This window comes from Aulonocara sp. 'chitande type north' Nkhata Bay, linkage group LG20 (genome assembly GCF_057382095.1).
Source record: "Aulonocara sp. 'chitande type north' Nkhata Bay isolate Kocher_YH1m ecotype deep benthic linkage group LG20, A_spYH_male_GT1.1, whole genome shotgun sequence".
Taxonomy (NCBI): Eukaryota; Metazoa; Chordata; class Actinopteri; order Cichliformes; family Cichlidae; genus Aulonocara; species Aulonocara sp. 'chitande type north' Nkhata Bay.
In genome coordinates, this window is record NC_141363.1 from 6,923,042 (window position 1) to 6,938,679 (window position 15,638).

A 15,638-nucleotide genomic window follows, 5' to 3' on the forward strand; every position below is an offset into this window, starting at 1 on the left:
AATAACTTATCACCTTTTGAAGAAAAATGCAGTGAACTCATCACCCAGCAAAGTGTGGAGGAAAAATTAAACAAAAAAAATCATAATGTTCATATTTTGTTAAATATTATTTTGCTGCTGTGGGCTTTACATTGAGGATTATATTAAGTTTTGGGTTGTTGTTGTTTTTTGTACCCCAAATCCTTCTTATACGCTATTGATTTATTCTTTGAAATTTAGTACATAAACAATTCTACATTTAGGTTAGGATGTGTTTTAATTGAGCCATTAACTCAGTTTAAATATAAGTCCAGCGGGATTAGAGGTGAATGGTACATTCAGGAGAAATGTGTTCTGTGATTTGAGGTCCAAGTGAAAAATATGAGGTTAAGAGCTGTGAAATAGAAAATAGAGCCAGACTATGGATTTAAAAGCAGTCGGTATCAAAGTCAGTTGCATAAAAACTTTAAATAAGCAGGTGCTGCATTGTTATTAATGTTGTAAGTTAGTTGGAATAGACTCTTTCATTTGGGAGAAAGTTAAACTGCAAACAAGTTGGCAATAATATGTGTTTGTGACGCATTAGTTACAGCTTTTCCATATTTCCAATCAAATGGTGGGAATGTATGTGTTGGATGAAGTCTGTGCTGAGTTGTAGTAGTGCAGGTGTAAAACAGAAGCCATACTTAATGGCAGCCAAGTGTTGATGTAAGAAATCCAGGTGTAAGCCAAAAGTGTAAACTCTGTGGGACATTGCAGGAGTTTTTCATGAAGATGAAAAAATAAAGTTAGCTATTTGTTTAATTGACTGTAAATTGACAAGCAAAGGATTAAAACAGTTACAGTTACAGTAATGTCTAGCTTTCTTTCTGTCTTTGCTTTCTAAGGAAATAGATCGTGCTATATTAACATGGTTTTATAAATCACAAGGTATTTACATGTGCGTAATTTGTGTTTAAGTGGGTCTGATACTATTCAACTTTTTTAAAAAAGTAGAAGAAGAAGCAAAAGCAAAAGAAAACATTTAACCCAATCTCTCTTTTTAAAAAACAAAATTTGCCAACAATTAAATAAAAGGCTAAACAAAGTAAGAAAACATGATGATAGTTTACATATTCATACTTGTGGCTGCTCAGTCAGCTTCATATCTAGAAAAAATGCAGAGTAACTAATACACTGGTAGAGTGTGCTTGCACAGATATCTTAGGCTGTTTTTCTTCTCACATGGGGAAAAGCAGATGTCCACTGAACGTGCTGTGCCGATTTTCATTGTCAAAAATCCAAGCGCCATTCCACAGTCGCAAAAACACCACATCTCCTACCTCTAGTAGCAATGTGACACCATTAGAAGAACTGACTGAATGAGGACTGCTCGAATGTTCGTATGCAATAAAGACGTGCTCTCCATTCTTGACCAACACAGCCCCTGAAGGATGTGAATGATGTCCATATACATAAAATTCAAAGTGGTACGCTCCTCTTACTGGTGCAGTGAAGGAACCTGTGGGACATTTTTAAAAATTTAAATGGAGTAAACATTGTCATCAAATCAAATTAATTCTAAAAATGTATGCATTTGAGTACCTGTGTGTGAATTATAGGCATTTCCAATATTGGAAACAACATATTTGAAGACCAGAGGCATGTATGTGTTAAATGGTCCAATATTTTGTGAGCCTGTGCCTAACAGAGAGGCTGAGAAAGCCACACGTTTGACTGAGAGAGAGAGAAACACACGTGTTAAAGTGACTTATGTTCCAGTAACTGTTTCAATAATGAGATTGTTTCCTGTTCAACAAACCTTCTGCTTCTCTCTTCAGGACCTCCACCTGGTTTTCTGTGATGTTTGCCCTACTTTTAATGGTGATTAGCTCTCCTCCTTGTGCTGGAATTAAATGAATAATTACATTTTTTAAAAAGATACTGTTTGACTATGAACATTTTTAATAAAATCACTTGTTGCTAAGCTTTTGAGCTAACTATTTCTCAGTGCAACACAATGTACCTGGTTGAAGTGGGATTTGCTAGGAGACAATTAACTAAATACTAGTGTGGCTGTATGTGTATATTTTAGCATGCATGTATAAATTATGACCCCTGTGTGGGTTACAGTTACTTGTGCATCCAATTCTTGTTATTTAAAGAAATTAAAGATGTATGAGACACCATCATTTCACCCTGGAAAAACTTTAAGAAGTTTAAAGAAATGATTAAGAGCTCAAACTTCATTACGACATTCATGTCTGTGATGAGTGTATGCAAACTTGTGAGCACAGACGTATATACCTTGGCTCTCTTGCTTCAGCTTATCCATTTCTGCCCTTAGCAACTCCAATTCTTTCACCTTAGCTGCTTGTGCTGACAAAGAGAGTGATAAAAAGAAGAAGAATAAATAAAAGAGATGCTATATGGTTCAGCTCAGTAGTTGGAAGCACTTTTCCCATTAGTTTAATTGCTGTAATATACTACTGTTAGGTTTGGGTTGTTTTTGGTTGTTTTTTGTGTAATTCTGTCTCTGCACACACCACAATGGATTTTAAATTAAAGAATCAAGATGTGAGTGAAATGCAGACCTGCAGCTTTCATTCAATGTGTTTAATAAAAGTATTGAAATAACTACTTTGGTATTACAATTTGACAAATTAACATAATTTTAAGTACAATCACTTCATGAAGTCAAGAACCCACAGACATCACCAAATGCTGTCTTTCCTTGAGATGTTCTTCTAGGCCTTTGATTCAGTTGCTGCGTGTCACACTCAGTTTGGGTAGAAATCTATATCTATCTATATCTCTCTGGTCCTCATATTGAGAAATCTAGCAAACAAATACAGTTAGAATCAACTACAGGTCCTTTTCCCTTATGTTTGTCAGGAAACAATGAGGGAAAGGGCCTTACCCGGCCATGAAAGTGGTCATCAGTACACTATCCAATTACTTAAGAGTCTTTGAAAAAAATTAAATAAAATTATATATATATATATATATATATATATATATATATATATATATATATATATATATATATATATATATATATATATATATATATATATATATATATATATATATATATATATATATATATATATATATATATAGGCCCATTTTCTGTTGGAGCCAATAGCCAGTTGATTGTTACTGCGATTACTGTAATTTACAAGCTACTTCAGAAATGCAATGCAAAATTTGTTGTGTGTGCTTGTAAGTGACCTCACTCCTCCAGTATTTGCTGAGAATGTGATAGGACGCTTATTTATACTAAAACTTAAATATTTATTGGGGAATCTGTCCCTCACAGGACATATATCCTGTTTCTCAGTACAAAATGCAAGCAACCAAACATGCATCACATCTTGATTATTACAATTATTTATTCTATATGCTGAGCAAATCATCCCTGGATCACCTGAAAAAGGTCCAGAATGCTGGTGTATTGCTACTAGTTAAACTGCAACTTGAGTATGCTTCTCACTGATATATAATAAGGTAAGCATCTATGTTTTAGTGTTCCCGCTATGTTATGTTTAGAGTAACTTAGTTCAATGAGATTCTCTTGTCCTACTCAGTTTTCCTTAATTTTTTGAATTTTCAGGTACAGTAAATGTTTCCTTTGAAACACGAGTCTTCTGACAATGTTCCAATTTGTTGCTTATAGGGAGTAAAATCTAACACAGCAACCAGACACAGAGAAACCCCAATAAAAATAAACTATTCACCCAAAACTAACCTTCGTGCTGTTCTTTCAGCTTGTCCAACTCCGTCTTTTGTAACTCCAGTTCTCTGACCTTAGCTGCCTGTGCTAAAAAAACAGAAAAAAATTAAAAGTAAGACATAATTCAGTGAATTAAAGCAGTGGTTTCTTGTGCCATTGCATACTACTGTACCTTCATTCTCTTTCTGTAAGTGTCTAATCTCTGCTTTCAGTTCAGCCAACAAGGCACTCATCTCTCTCAGAACAGAATTGATGTCAGGTTTACATGTTTGCTCAGGGTCAGAGGTTTGTGCTGTTTCCATTCCCTGATTTAAAAGTGGAATAATTTTGCTGTCAGAGTTTATTTCAAGTTGAACTGTAGAGAGAGTGCAGATTAGCAGCAACAATGGAAAAAACACTGTCATGTTGGATCTCATGGAGTTTGTGCAGTTCAGTGTTTTTTCTTAACTCCAGCCTTATATAGTGTCTTTAATGTCGGTGACTGTCTGGTCAATCATTACCATGGATGTTTCATCAGAAACATTCCCAGGAGATAGCACTGTTACTTTGGACTTGTCGTATTTACACTACACTCAAAATGTTGTAAGTATAAAAAAAATCCCAGTTTTTTAATAACAACACATTTTTCATTCATCAAATGAAAATAAATTATTTTGAATCAACTATAGATGGGATTGTGAATGGTGGTCTATCTTTCTGTGTTGGCCATGTGGTAGACTCGGGCTCAGTCCTGGGTGTACTCCACCTTTTGCCAAATAACAGCAGGGACAGGCTCCAACAAACCCACATTTGAACTCTATAAGTGGGCAAGAAAATAGATGATGGATTTTACTACAGACAGAACTATTCTGCAGTGCCAGTGCCAAAGACTCACGGGCCTATAAACATTTAACAAAAAAATCTTTCATCTAGAAATGTGATAATCAATAATTTGGTTGGGTTTAGACTCTGACTCTTGGGTGTATGTGTGTAGTGTTTTCCAGTGGTTTTGTGGTTAAAAACAGTATATAGGTACGGTTACAAAAAGGCCACTGTGACTTAGATACAGGAGTGATTAATGACTCTTACTGTATTTGGGATATGTAGCATATTTTTTGTTGTTTTTGCTGTTGTTTTTCTTTTTATATATAAAGCCAGTGTTCTTCAAGAAGATTTCAATAATTCTGTACTTCTAAGTGTTGACAAGACATTGCATGGCATTGCCAAATATAGTGGTCCCCTTCATTTCTCAATACCTCTTCAATCCCTCAATCAATTTAATTTTATATATATATATTTACAGATATAAAGATAGCATAAATATAGCATAGCATATCTTTGTCAATACTTCCCACAAATGTTCCTTGGGATCAAAAGAACTCAAACTTAGATTTATCTCTCTCGAATATTTTTTTCAGCATTCTTTTGCCCATCCAAAATCTTTACTCTGATTAGCCTGTTCAGCGTGTCTTTTTTTTTTTTTTTTTTTGCAACTCTGCTTAGTCCAGCATCAGTTACCTCTTTACTGATGACAATTTGACCAGCATTGACCAGCCATTCAGGATGTGAGGTTTATTTTGCTTGTAGCAAAGACAATGTACTATTCGTTTAGCTCAGTTGTGCACAGGGCCTATTGAGTCTATTCTTGCTGAATAAATGGAGGTAGAGTTGGAGAGGGTGTAAAAGAGACTGTAACCAGAAGTTTACAAAAGCCTGAAAATACAACAGCTATGCATTTATTTGATGCATTGTGTGTTATGTCGATGATATCAGTAAATCAGTTTCAAATATCATGCTGGTCTGCGATGCCTGTATTTATTAGCAGCACCTATTTATTGGCATATTTCTCACATCTTTGTTAACCGTGTTCATTTTACCCTCTTGATGTGATCACACTCATTTATGCAAAAAAAATTAAAATTAAAGTTGGGACAGAGAGCAGCACAGATTATGTTGGAGGCCAATGACCACTCAAAACACAAGTACAGAGGACATCAACATCCTTTCAGAACACTAAGCAAATACTGCTGCTGTGGCACACTGGAACTGATAAATACAGTGCTACCACATTTGCAGTTTCAATACCAACGCTGATACTTTCAACCTATTGAGGCAGCTTATTAAGGGGTGTTTACTATTACTCCATTTGCTCTTTGTAATCTGCACTGGTATAGTGCTGGCTCAAAACTACCTAAATCTTCAACTAAAGAGCAATGCTGCTTAAATTTTAAGCCTATATGAACTCAGATATTACCTCTCTTTCTCTCCGTCTCTCTTTTTATCTCTCTCTCTCAAGTTAAGTAAAAGTCCATAAAATGTAACAGAACATGCCAATATTTAATTTCATATATATTTATTAGAATTATGATTGCTGTACAGCTTACTCGATAAACAGAACACAAAGGTTGATTCTTTCATAGATATAAAGGTAAATTGAAAATTGTCTTCATCACATAAAACATTTCTACAAAACAAACCAAAAAAATAAAATAATCATAATATGTACAATTGTCTTAGAAAATTCTACACCAAATTAAATCTGGCACGGAACTAACAGTCAGGTGCTGAGGTACTTTTTTAATGCAAGTAAAGACGTGTAAATGAAAAACATCTTCGATTTTTTTTCTTGTTGCAAATGTTATTTTTGTTTAGCATTTTTGTCAGTCGGGTTCATACAAATATCAGTACAGAGAACATCTTCATACTGCTGCGGAGTGTGCACGAGCAAACTAACAACTGTTTTCTGCTCACATGGTAAAAAGCAGATGGCCGCTAAAGGTGCTATGGTGATTTTCATTGTCAAAAATCCTTGAGTTAACCCACTGGCGCAAAAACACAACATCTCCAACCTCTAATAACAACGTGACACCATTAGCAGAACTTCCATAATGGGAATTCTGGTGTTCATAGGCAATAAAAATATGCTCGCCATTCTTGATCAACACAGCTCCAGTAGGATGAGCTGCATGACCATGTGCACCAATGTAGAACTCAAAGTGGTAAGCTCCTCTCACTGGTGCAATGAAAAATCCTGTGGGATGTTAAAATCAAATAGAGAGTTGTCACCTACAATGATCTCAACTTTGTCATAAAGTCAGATTTTTCTTTTTCTCATAGATGCATACCTGTATGTGGATTATATGCATTTCCAATATTTGAGACGACACGTCTGAAGACCAGAGGTGTGTGTGTGTTAAACGGTCCAACAGTTCCCGACCCCGCAGCTAGCAGAGAGGCTGAGAAAGCCACTTGTTTCACTGAGACAGAGGACAAAAGCACGTTAAAATGACTGATGTTACATTGACTGTTGCAATAATGAGCTTGTTTCTAAATTCACAAACCTTCTCTCTCTCTCTTTAGAGCCTCCACCTGGTTTTCTGTGGTATTTGTCTTAGCTTTAATGGAGATCAGTTCTTGTGACTGTGCTGTAATCAGAGTAATTGGTTAAAAGAAAAAGAAAAAATGAGCAAAACCTGAGTTACATTGTAAATATTCATTACTTTGGTGTCAGTTACTGAAAGATATATTTAAATATATCATATTTCATGATGTCCAGAAAAAAAAAACAGACCGAGCATTTTCCTCATGGTCTTTAATTATTCATCATTTTTCACTGCTGAGTATATATACCTTGATATTGTTCCTTCAGCTTGTCCAGCTCAGTCTTTTGCAACTCCAGTTCTCTCACCTTAGCTGCTTGTTCTAAATAAATAAATAGATAATTAAAAATAGCATGACATATTTGCAGACACCATGCCAGTGGTTTAATTAAATGGATTCTCAGGCCACACATTATACTTTACCTTCATTGTCTTCTCGCAAGTATCTCACTTCAACCTTCAGTGCACCCAACAAGGCACTCATCTCTCTCAGCACAGAATTGATGTCAGTAACACAGTTGTGTTGTTGATCAGAAGCTTTTGCTTGTCCTCTCTCCTGGGATCCAGTTTCCGTTAACTGTGGAATTATTTCATTGTCAGACTCTGTTTCAAGCCTGGCTGTTGACAGGAAGGTCAGCAGCAACAATGGAAAAAGCATTGTCATCTTACAACTCATAGTGTCCAGTTTACTGTTGTTTCTGTCTTAGGTCCAGCCTTATATAGCGTCTTGATTGTCAAGAATTTTGGGTCAATCATTGGCAGAATTATATTATAAAAATAAACTATTCACCCAAAACTAACCTTCGTGCTGTTCTTTCAGCTTGTCCAACTCCGTCTTTTGTAACTCCAGTTCTCTGACCTTAGCTGCCTGTGCTAAAAAAACAGAAAAAAATTAAAAGTAAGACATAATTCAGTGAATTAAAGCAGTGGTTTCTTGTGCCATTACATACTACTGTACCTTCATTCTCTTTCTGTAAGTGTCTAATCTCTGCTTTCAGTTCAGCCAACAAGGCACTCATCTCTCTCAGAACAGAATTGATGTCAGGTTTACATGTTTGCTCAGGGTCAGAGGTTTGTGCTGTTTCCATTCCCTGATTTAAAAGTGGAATAATTTTGCTGTCAGAGTTTATTTCAAGTTGAACTGTAGAGAGAGTGCAGATTAGCAGCAACAATGGAAAAAACACTGTCATGTTGGATCTCATGGAGTTTGTGCAGTTCAGTGTTTTTTCTTAACTCCAGCCTTATATAGTGTCTTTAATGTCGGTGACTGTCTGGTCAATCATTACCATGGATGTTTCATCAGAAACATTCCCAGGAGATAGCACTGTTACTTTGGACTTGTCGTATTTACACTACACTCAAAATGTTGTAAGTATAAAAAAAATCCCAGTTTTTTAATAACAACACATTTTTCATTCATCAAATGAAAATAAATTATTTTGAATCAACTATAGATGGGATTGTGAATGGTGGTCTATCTTTCTGTGTTGGCCATGTGGTAGACTCGGGCTCAGTCCTGGGTGTACTCCACCTTTTGCCAAATAACAGCAGGGACAGGCTCCAACAAACCCACATTTGAACTCTATAAGTGGGCAAGAAAATAGATGATGGATTTTACTACAGACAGAACTATTCTGCAGTGCCAGTGCCAAAGACTCACGGGCCTATAAACATTTAACAAAAAAATCTTTCATCTAGAAATGTGATAATCAATAATTTGGTTGGGTTTAGACTCTGACTCTTGGGTGTATGTGTGTAGTGTTTTCCAGTGGTTTTGTGGTTAAAAACAGTATATAGGTACGGTTACAAAAAGGCCACTGTGACTTAGATACAGGAGTGATTAATGACTCTTACTGTATTTGGGATATGTAGCATATTTTTTGTTGTTTTTGCTGTTGTTTTTCTTTTTATATATAAAGCCAGTGTTCTTCAAGAAGATTTCAATAATTCTGTACTTCTAAGTGTTGACAAGACATTGCATGGCATTGCCAAATATAGTGGTCCCCTTCATTTCTCAATACCTCTTCAATCCCTCAATCAATTTAATTTTATATATATATATTTACAGATATAAAGATAGCATAAATATAGCATAGCATATCTTTGTCAATACTTCCCACAAATGTTCCTTGGGATCAAAAGAACTCAAACTTAGATTTATCTCTCTCGAATATTTTTTTCAGCATTCTTTTGCCCATCCAAAATCTTTACTCTGATTAGCCTGTTCAGCGTGTCTTTTTTTTTTTTTGCAACTCTGCTTAGTCCAGCATCAGTTACCTCTTTACTGATGACAATTTGACCAGCATTGACCAGCCATTCAGGATGTGAGGTTTATTTTGCTTGTAGCAAAGACAATGTACTATTCGTTTAGCTCAGTTGTGCACAGGGCCTATTGAGTCTATTCTTGCTGAATAAATGGAGGTAGAGTTGGAGAGGGTGTAAAAGAGACTGTAACCAGAAGTTTACAAAAGCCTGAAAATACAACAGCTATGCATTTATTTGATGCATTGTGTGTTATGTCGATGATATCAGTAAATCAGTTTCAAATATCATGCTGGTCTGCGATGCCTGTATTTATTAGCAGCACCTATTTATTGGCATATTTCTCACATCTTTGTTAACCGTGTTCATTTTACCCTCTTGATGTGATCACACTCATTTATGCAAAAAAATTAAAATTAAAGTTGGGACAGAGAGCAGCACAGATTATGTTGGAGGCCAATGACCACTCAAAACACAAGTACAGAGGACATCAACATCCTTTCAGAACACTAAGCAAATACTGCTGCTGTGGCACACTGGAACTGATAAATACAGTGCTACCACATTTGCAGTTTCAATACCAACGCTGATACTTTCAACCTATTGAGGCAGCTTATTAAGGGGTGTTTACTATTACTCCATTTGCTCTTTGTAATCTGCACTGGTATAGTGCTGGCTCAAAACTACCTAAATCTTCAACTAAAGAGCAATGCTGCTTAAATTTTAAGCCTATATGAACTCAGATATTACCTCTCTTTCTCTCCGTCTCTCTTTTTATCTCTCTCTCAAGTTAAGTAAAAGTCCATAAAATGTAACAGAACATGCCAATATTTAATTTCATATATATTTATTAGAATTATGATTGCTGTACAGCTTACTCGATAAACAGAACACAAAGGTTGATTCTTTCATAGATATAAAGGTAAATTGAAAATTGTCTTCATCACATAAAACATTTCTACAAAACAAACCAAAAAAATAAAATAATCATAATATGTACAATTGTCTTAGAAAATTCTACACCAAATTAAATCTGGCACGGAACTAACAGTCAGGTGCTGAGGTACTTTTTTAATGCAAGTAAAGACGTGTAAATGAAAAACATCTTCGATTTTTTTTCTTGTTGCAAATGTTATTTTTGTTTAGCATTTTTGTCAGTCGGGTTCATACAAATATCAGTACAGAGAACATCTTCATACTGCTGCGGAGTGTGCACGAGCAAACTAACAACTGTTTTCTGCTCACATGGTAAAAAGCAGATGGCCGCTAAAGGTGCTATGGTGATTTTCATTGTCAAAAATCCTTGAGTTAACCCACTGGCGCAAAAACACAACATCTCCAACCTCTAATAACAACGTGACACCATTAGCAGAACTTCCATAATGGGAATTCTGGTGTTCATAGGCAATAAAAATATGCTCGCCATTCTTGATCAACACAGCTCCAGTAGGATGAGCTGCATGACCATGTGCACCAATGTAGAACTCAAAGTGGTAAGCTCCTCTCACTGGTGCAATGAAAAATCCTGTGGGATGTTAAAATCAAATAGAGAGTTGTCACCTACAATGATCTCAACTTTGTCATAAAGTCAGATTTTTCTTTTTCTCATAGATGCATACCTGTATGTGGATTATATGCATTTCCAATATTTGAGACGACACGTCTGAAGACCAGAGGTGTGTGTGTGTTAAACGGTCCAACAGTTCCCGACCCCGCAGCTAGCAGAGAGGCTGAGAAAGCCACTTGTTTCACTGAGACAGAGGACAAAAGCACGTTAAAATGACTGATGTTACATTGACTGTTGCAATAATGAGCTTGTTTCTAAATTCACAAACCTTCTCTCTCTCTCTTTAGAGCCTCCACCTGGTTTTCTGTGGTATTTGTCTTAGCTTTAATGGAGATCAGTTCTTGTGACTGTGCTGTAATCAGAGTAATTGGTTAAAAGAAAAAGAAAAAATGAGCAAAACCTGAGTTACATTGTAAATATTCATTACTTTGGTGTCAGTTACTGAAAGATATATTTAAATATATCATATTTCATGATGTCCAGAAAAAAAAAACAGACCGAGCATTTTCCTCATGGTCTTTAATTATTCATCATTTTTCACTGCTGAGTATATATACCTTGATATTGTTCCTTCAGCTTGTCCAGCTCAGTCTTTTGCAACTCCAGTTCTCTCACCTTAGCTGCTTGTTCTAAATAAATAAATAGATAATTAAAAATAGCATGACATATTTGCAGACACCATGCCAGTGGTTTAATTAAATGGATTCTCAGGCCACACATTATACTTTACCTTCATTGTCTTCTCGCAAGTATCTCACTTCAACCTTCAGTGCACCCAACAAGGCACTCATCTCTCTCAGCACAGAATTGATGTCAGTAACACAGTTGTGTTGTTGATCAGAAGCTTTTGCTTGTCCTCTCTCCTGGGATCCAGTTTCCGTTAACTGTGGAATTATTTCATTGTCAGACTCTGTTTCAAGCCTGGCTGTTGACAGGAAGGTCAGCAGCAACAATGGAAAAAGCATTGTCATCTTACAACTCATAGTGTCCAGTTTACTGTTGTTTCTGTCTTAGGTCCAGCCTTATATAGCGTCTTGATTGTCAAGAATTTTGGGTCAATCATTGGCAGAATTATTTTATTATAAACACGTGCAGAAGATAACACTTAATACTTCTGACCTACTATGGCCTTGAGCTACCCCTCATTTCCTTTTAGTTTTTTTTAAAATGACTTTCTTTTTATAGTCTTGAGCAATAGTTCTCCAGGTTTTCTGAAAGCCTTTCAAAGTTGTTCTTTGGACATAGGCTGCTTTTTCACTCATTTAGAAGGAGTTTGTCTCAAAAACACATAATTGGTTCAGATTTCTTTAGTTGAATCTATGAAACTGACCAAAGATAGCATAGTTCGATGGACAATGAATAGTATTTGTGCACCAACAAGATGACTCCCAAGTTATCAGCTGAAGACTTGGTTTATATCAGTATGGTGTGCAAAGTTTATTTAAGAAATGTGAGGAAATTCGACAAAAGAAGAAGTGGATGGCCCAAAAAACTATTTACAGCAGACCGAATCAGAATCAGAATCAGAATACTTTATTGATCCCTGGGGGAAATTATTTTTTGTTACAGTGCTCCATTTTAAACCAACATTAAGACAAGACAGACAATACGCTAACTAAGAATAGTACAATATATACATATATATACATACATACATACATAAGTCACTTATAAATAAATATTTGGAAAAGAAACATGTGTAGTTGTAGCAGCAAACAGTGTGTTAAGTGGATGCGTTGTACAGGGAGATGGCCACAGGCAGGAATGATTTCCTGTGTCGTTCAGTGGTGCTTTTCGGTAATCTCAGTCTCTCACTGAACGTGCTCCTGTGACTGACCAACATGTCATGGAGTGGGTGGGAGGTGTTATCCAACATTGTCTTTATCTTGGACAGCATCCGCCTCTCCGACACCACCTTGAGGGAGTCCAGCTCCATCCCCACAACATTGCTGGCCTTACGGATCAGTTTATTAAGTCTGTTGGCATCTGCGACCCTCAGCCTGCTCCCCCAGCATGCAACAGCATAGAGGATCGCACTGGCCACCACAGACTCATAGAAAATCCTCAGCATTTTCTGGCAGATGTTGAAGGACCTCAGTCGCCTCAAAAAATAGAGACGACTCTGGCCCTTCCTGTAAAGTGCTGTGGTGTTTTTAGCCCAGTCCAGTTTATTGTCAATGTGTACTCCAAGGTATTTATAGTCCTCCACAATGTCAACACTGACCCCCTGGATTGAAACAGGGGTCAAGTGTTTCCTGGTCTTCCTGAAGTCCACGATCAGTTCCTTGGTCTTTGCCACGTTGAGCTGCAGATGATTCTGCTCACACCACGTGACAAAGGAGTCGACCACAGCCCGGTACTCTGTCTCATCATCCCTGCTGATGCATCCAACCACCGCAGAGTCATCAGAAAACTTCTGACAGTTCACAGTTCACATTGCTGTTATAAAGGTGTATCTTTTCCATTGAATCACAAATTGTGATGAAAGTCAAGTAGATCTAATCTACTGGTTTAACTAAATCAACTTGCAGCCACTGTTAATCTATTTGAAATCTTTGACTAACGATTCTGGCAGAAAATTGCTTATTAAGTACTATGACATTGAGAAACAGCATCAGTACTAACTGAAAGTTTAAGAGGTCAAACTTATTCTAACCATGAAGTGATGGCTCAGTCTGAAATATGGCTGACTGAAGGCTTCAAAGGGGAAATTAAAAAACACAAATTTGACAACATCAAATACATTTTGTAAACTCATAAAACTGACAGCACTTATCAGAAACATATCATTTATGGCATACAAACAGATAACAGATTCATAAGTCCAACAGTAGAGAATTACAAATTGGTGTTTAGTTGTTCACATGTAATTAAAAAAAAGTATTGAAATCAAAATAGCTATGCTTTGGTGTATTTGTATATGTATATGACAGCACTAAGCAACCTTCCACAAAAAAAAACAAGTTACAGTCATAGACCAAACATGGTCTTCCTCAAGTTCAGATGAGTATTAAAGACCATTTTCTGTTCTTCCTCAATAAACCGATAAACCAAGCATGAGAACAAAGTCTGGATTATAAAGAGCAAGGAGACAAACAAAAACACCCACTTGAAAGCTAAACATCCACGTGTGATCTTCGCCCCCCATGTACATCAACAACTCTCTGAAAAACAAGTCAAAGTCAAACTGAGATTTAAAAAGTTATTGTTTTACAAATATGTTGACCTTTCCAGTTAAGTTAGAGAGGATGGACTGTGCTGACTGAGCCTGTGATGACATAAAACAGTTGCAACAGAAAACCCAACTCTAAAAGCAAACAACATAAAACAAAACAAGAAATAGTTCAAGATTAATATTCTTTCACATTTTGGTTAAAAACAACAACAACAAACAAACAAACAAAAACTCTAATCAGTACAAATCATCATTACTAGTCTGCAACCTGCCCTAAGACTAATGTACACCCAAGCAACAGGTAAAGCAGGGAGACAAGTTTCTTTTAACACTGCAATATAGCTACAAAGCATTATCATTTGACTTCCAAAAAGGCTCTTTTTAAAGCAAATGCTGGTTTATTAGATAATTTTCATTTGTGGGCAAACTGCCTCTTAAACAGCACACTCTTTGCAAAACTGCATTTCCAGCTCACAGTTCCCCAGAGTTTCCACTAGAGGGAACTGTTATAGTTAATTTCAATATTAAATAATTGTGAGCGTTAACTTATCGTCCTGAAAACCGGGGGGGTCTTTCAGTTTAACTGTTTTTGTCCATTACAGAAGACATAATAAACAGGCTGGGTCTCAGGAACACACCTCGTTCGTCATTTCTTATTTAGGTGATTCGCTTGTTTTCAGTGATATTTAATGCCTAATATTTGAAACACTGGTGGCATTTGGCATATAACAACCAAGAAAATTTCCAAAAATGAACATGAAAGAGTAAATATCAAAAATGTCCAAGATTACAAAATAAATTAATTAATACTTCCTTGATTAAATATTAAGCTTAATGCTTGATTAAATACTGCTGTCGCACTGCTTTTTCAATAAACCTTTATATAAAGGAAGTTTACTATTCTTGATACAGCTTATAAATGTAAATATTATTACAGCAAAACTCTTCTACAAATGATTTAGACTGAACAATGTCATACACACACACACACTTCATACATCAAGTTACTTTTTGTACAATGCTCAGTCTTTTGCACAACCCACTGTCGTTGTTGCAGTTTTGTATTGCACTGTCTTGTGTCTTTATGGTTCTTTTCTGACTGGTGTTTCACAGTATTGTTTTGTTTTGTTTTTTGCAATGTTTGTGCACTTGCACCTTATGTAGTCCTGTGTTGATTGTCCGTTATATATAGCACCATAGTCTTTTACTGTGTACTGTACCACTGCACATGGTTGAAATGACAATACAGGCACTTGACTTGACCTAAAAGAACAAGTTTTTTTCCTTGTTATTCCCAGACTTACCTGGTTAGGAGATTATAAACCAAAGGAATCTTATTACAATATTATTGTAGTATAACTATCGGGTTGCTGTGGATTTAACTTTGATATAAAACGTACAAGAACAGCATCTTCAGGAATACTAAGTGGCAGTACAATTATTTAATAATTACATGATAATAACGTAAATAGAATTAGGCAATAAAAACTAGAACATTACTTTAGATCATTTACGGATCATGCTAGTGAAAATGATGAAAAAAATGGAACCAGCCAATTTATCTAAAAAAAAATATTTACT

General features: G+C 36.0%; 3 protein-coding genes across 3 annotated transcripts; all 3 read right to left on the reverse strand.

Annotated features, from left to right (window-relative positions):
• Window positions 1-762: 762 nt before the first annotated feature.
• On the reverse strand, window positions 763-4,113 carry LOC147305014 (uncharacterized). The gene is made up of 6 exons (XM_086277733.1): window positions 3,867-4,113; window positions 3,710-3,781; window positions 2,266-2,337; window positions 1,781-1,864; window positions 1,564-1,695; window positions 763-1,480 (listed from the first exon to the last, which is right to left on the reverse strand). Exons 1-6 carry the CDS (start codon window positions 4,108-4,110, stop codon window positions 1,200-1,202), a joined length of 885 nt encoding a protein of 294 aa, XP_086133859.1. The 5' UTR covers window positions 4,111-4,113; the 3' UTR covers window positions 763-1,199.
• A 1,883-nt stretch (window positions 4,114-5,996) lies between these two features.
• On the reverse strand, window positions 5,997-8,262 carry LOC147305015 (uncharacterized). The gene is made up of 7 exons (XM_086277731.1): window positions 8,012-8,262; window positions 7,855-7,926; window positions 7,477-7,671; window positions 7,304-7,375; window positions 7,015-7,098; window positions 6,799-6,930; window positions 5,997-6,704 (listed from the first exon to the last, which is right to left on the reverse strand). The coding sequence occupies exons 1-7, from the start codon at window positions 8,253-8,255 to the stop codon at window positions 6,421-6,423; spliced, it is 1,083 nt and encodes a 360-aa protein (XP_086133857.1). The 5' UTR covers window positions 8,256-8,262; the 3' UTR covers window positions 5,997-6,420.
• A 1,882-nt stretch (window positions 8,263-10,144) lies between these two features.
• On the reverse strand, window positions 10,145-11,940 carry LOC147305016 (uncharacterized). The gene is made up of 5 exons (XM_086277207.1): window positions 11,613-11,940; window positions 11,440-11,511; window positions 11,151-11,234; window positions 10,935-11,066; window positions 10,145-10,840 (listed from the first exon to the last, which is right to left on the reverse strand). The coding sequence occupies exons 1-5, from the start codon at window positions 11,863-11,865 to the stop codon at window positions 10,557-10,559; spliced, it is 825 nt and encodes a 274-aa protein (XP_086133333.1). The 5' UTR covers window positions 11,866-11,940; the 3' UTR covers window positions 10,145-10,556.
• Between the last annotated feature and the right edge of the window lie 3,698 nt (window positions 11,941-15,638).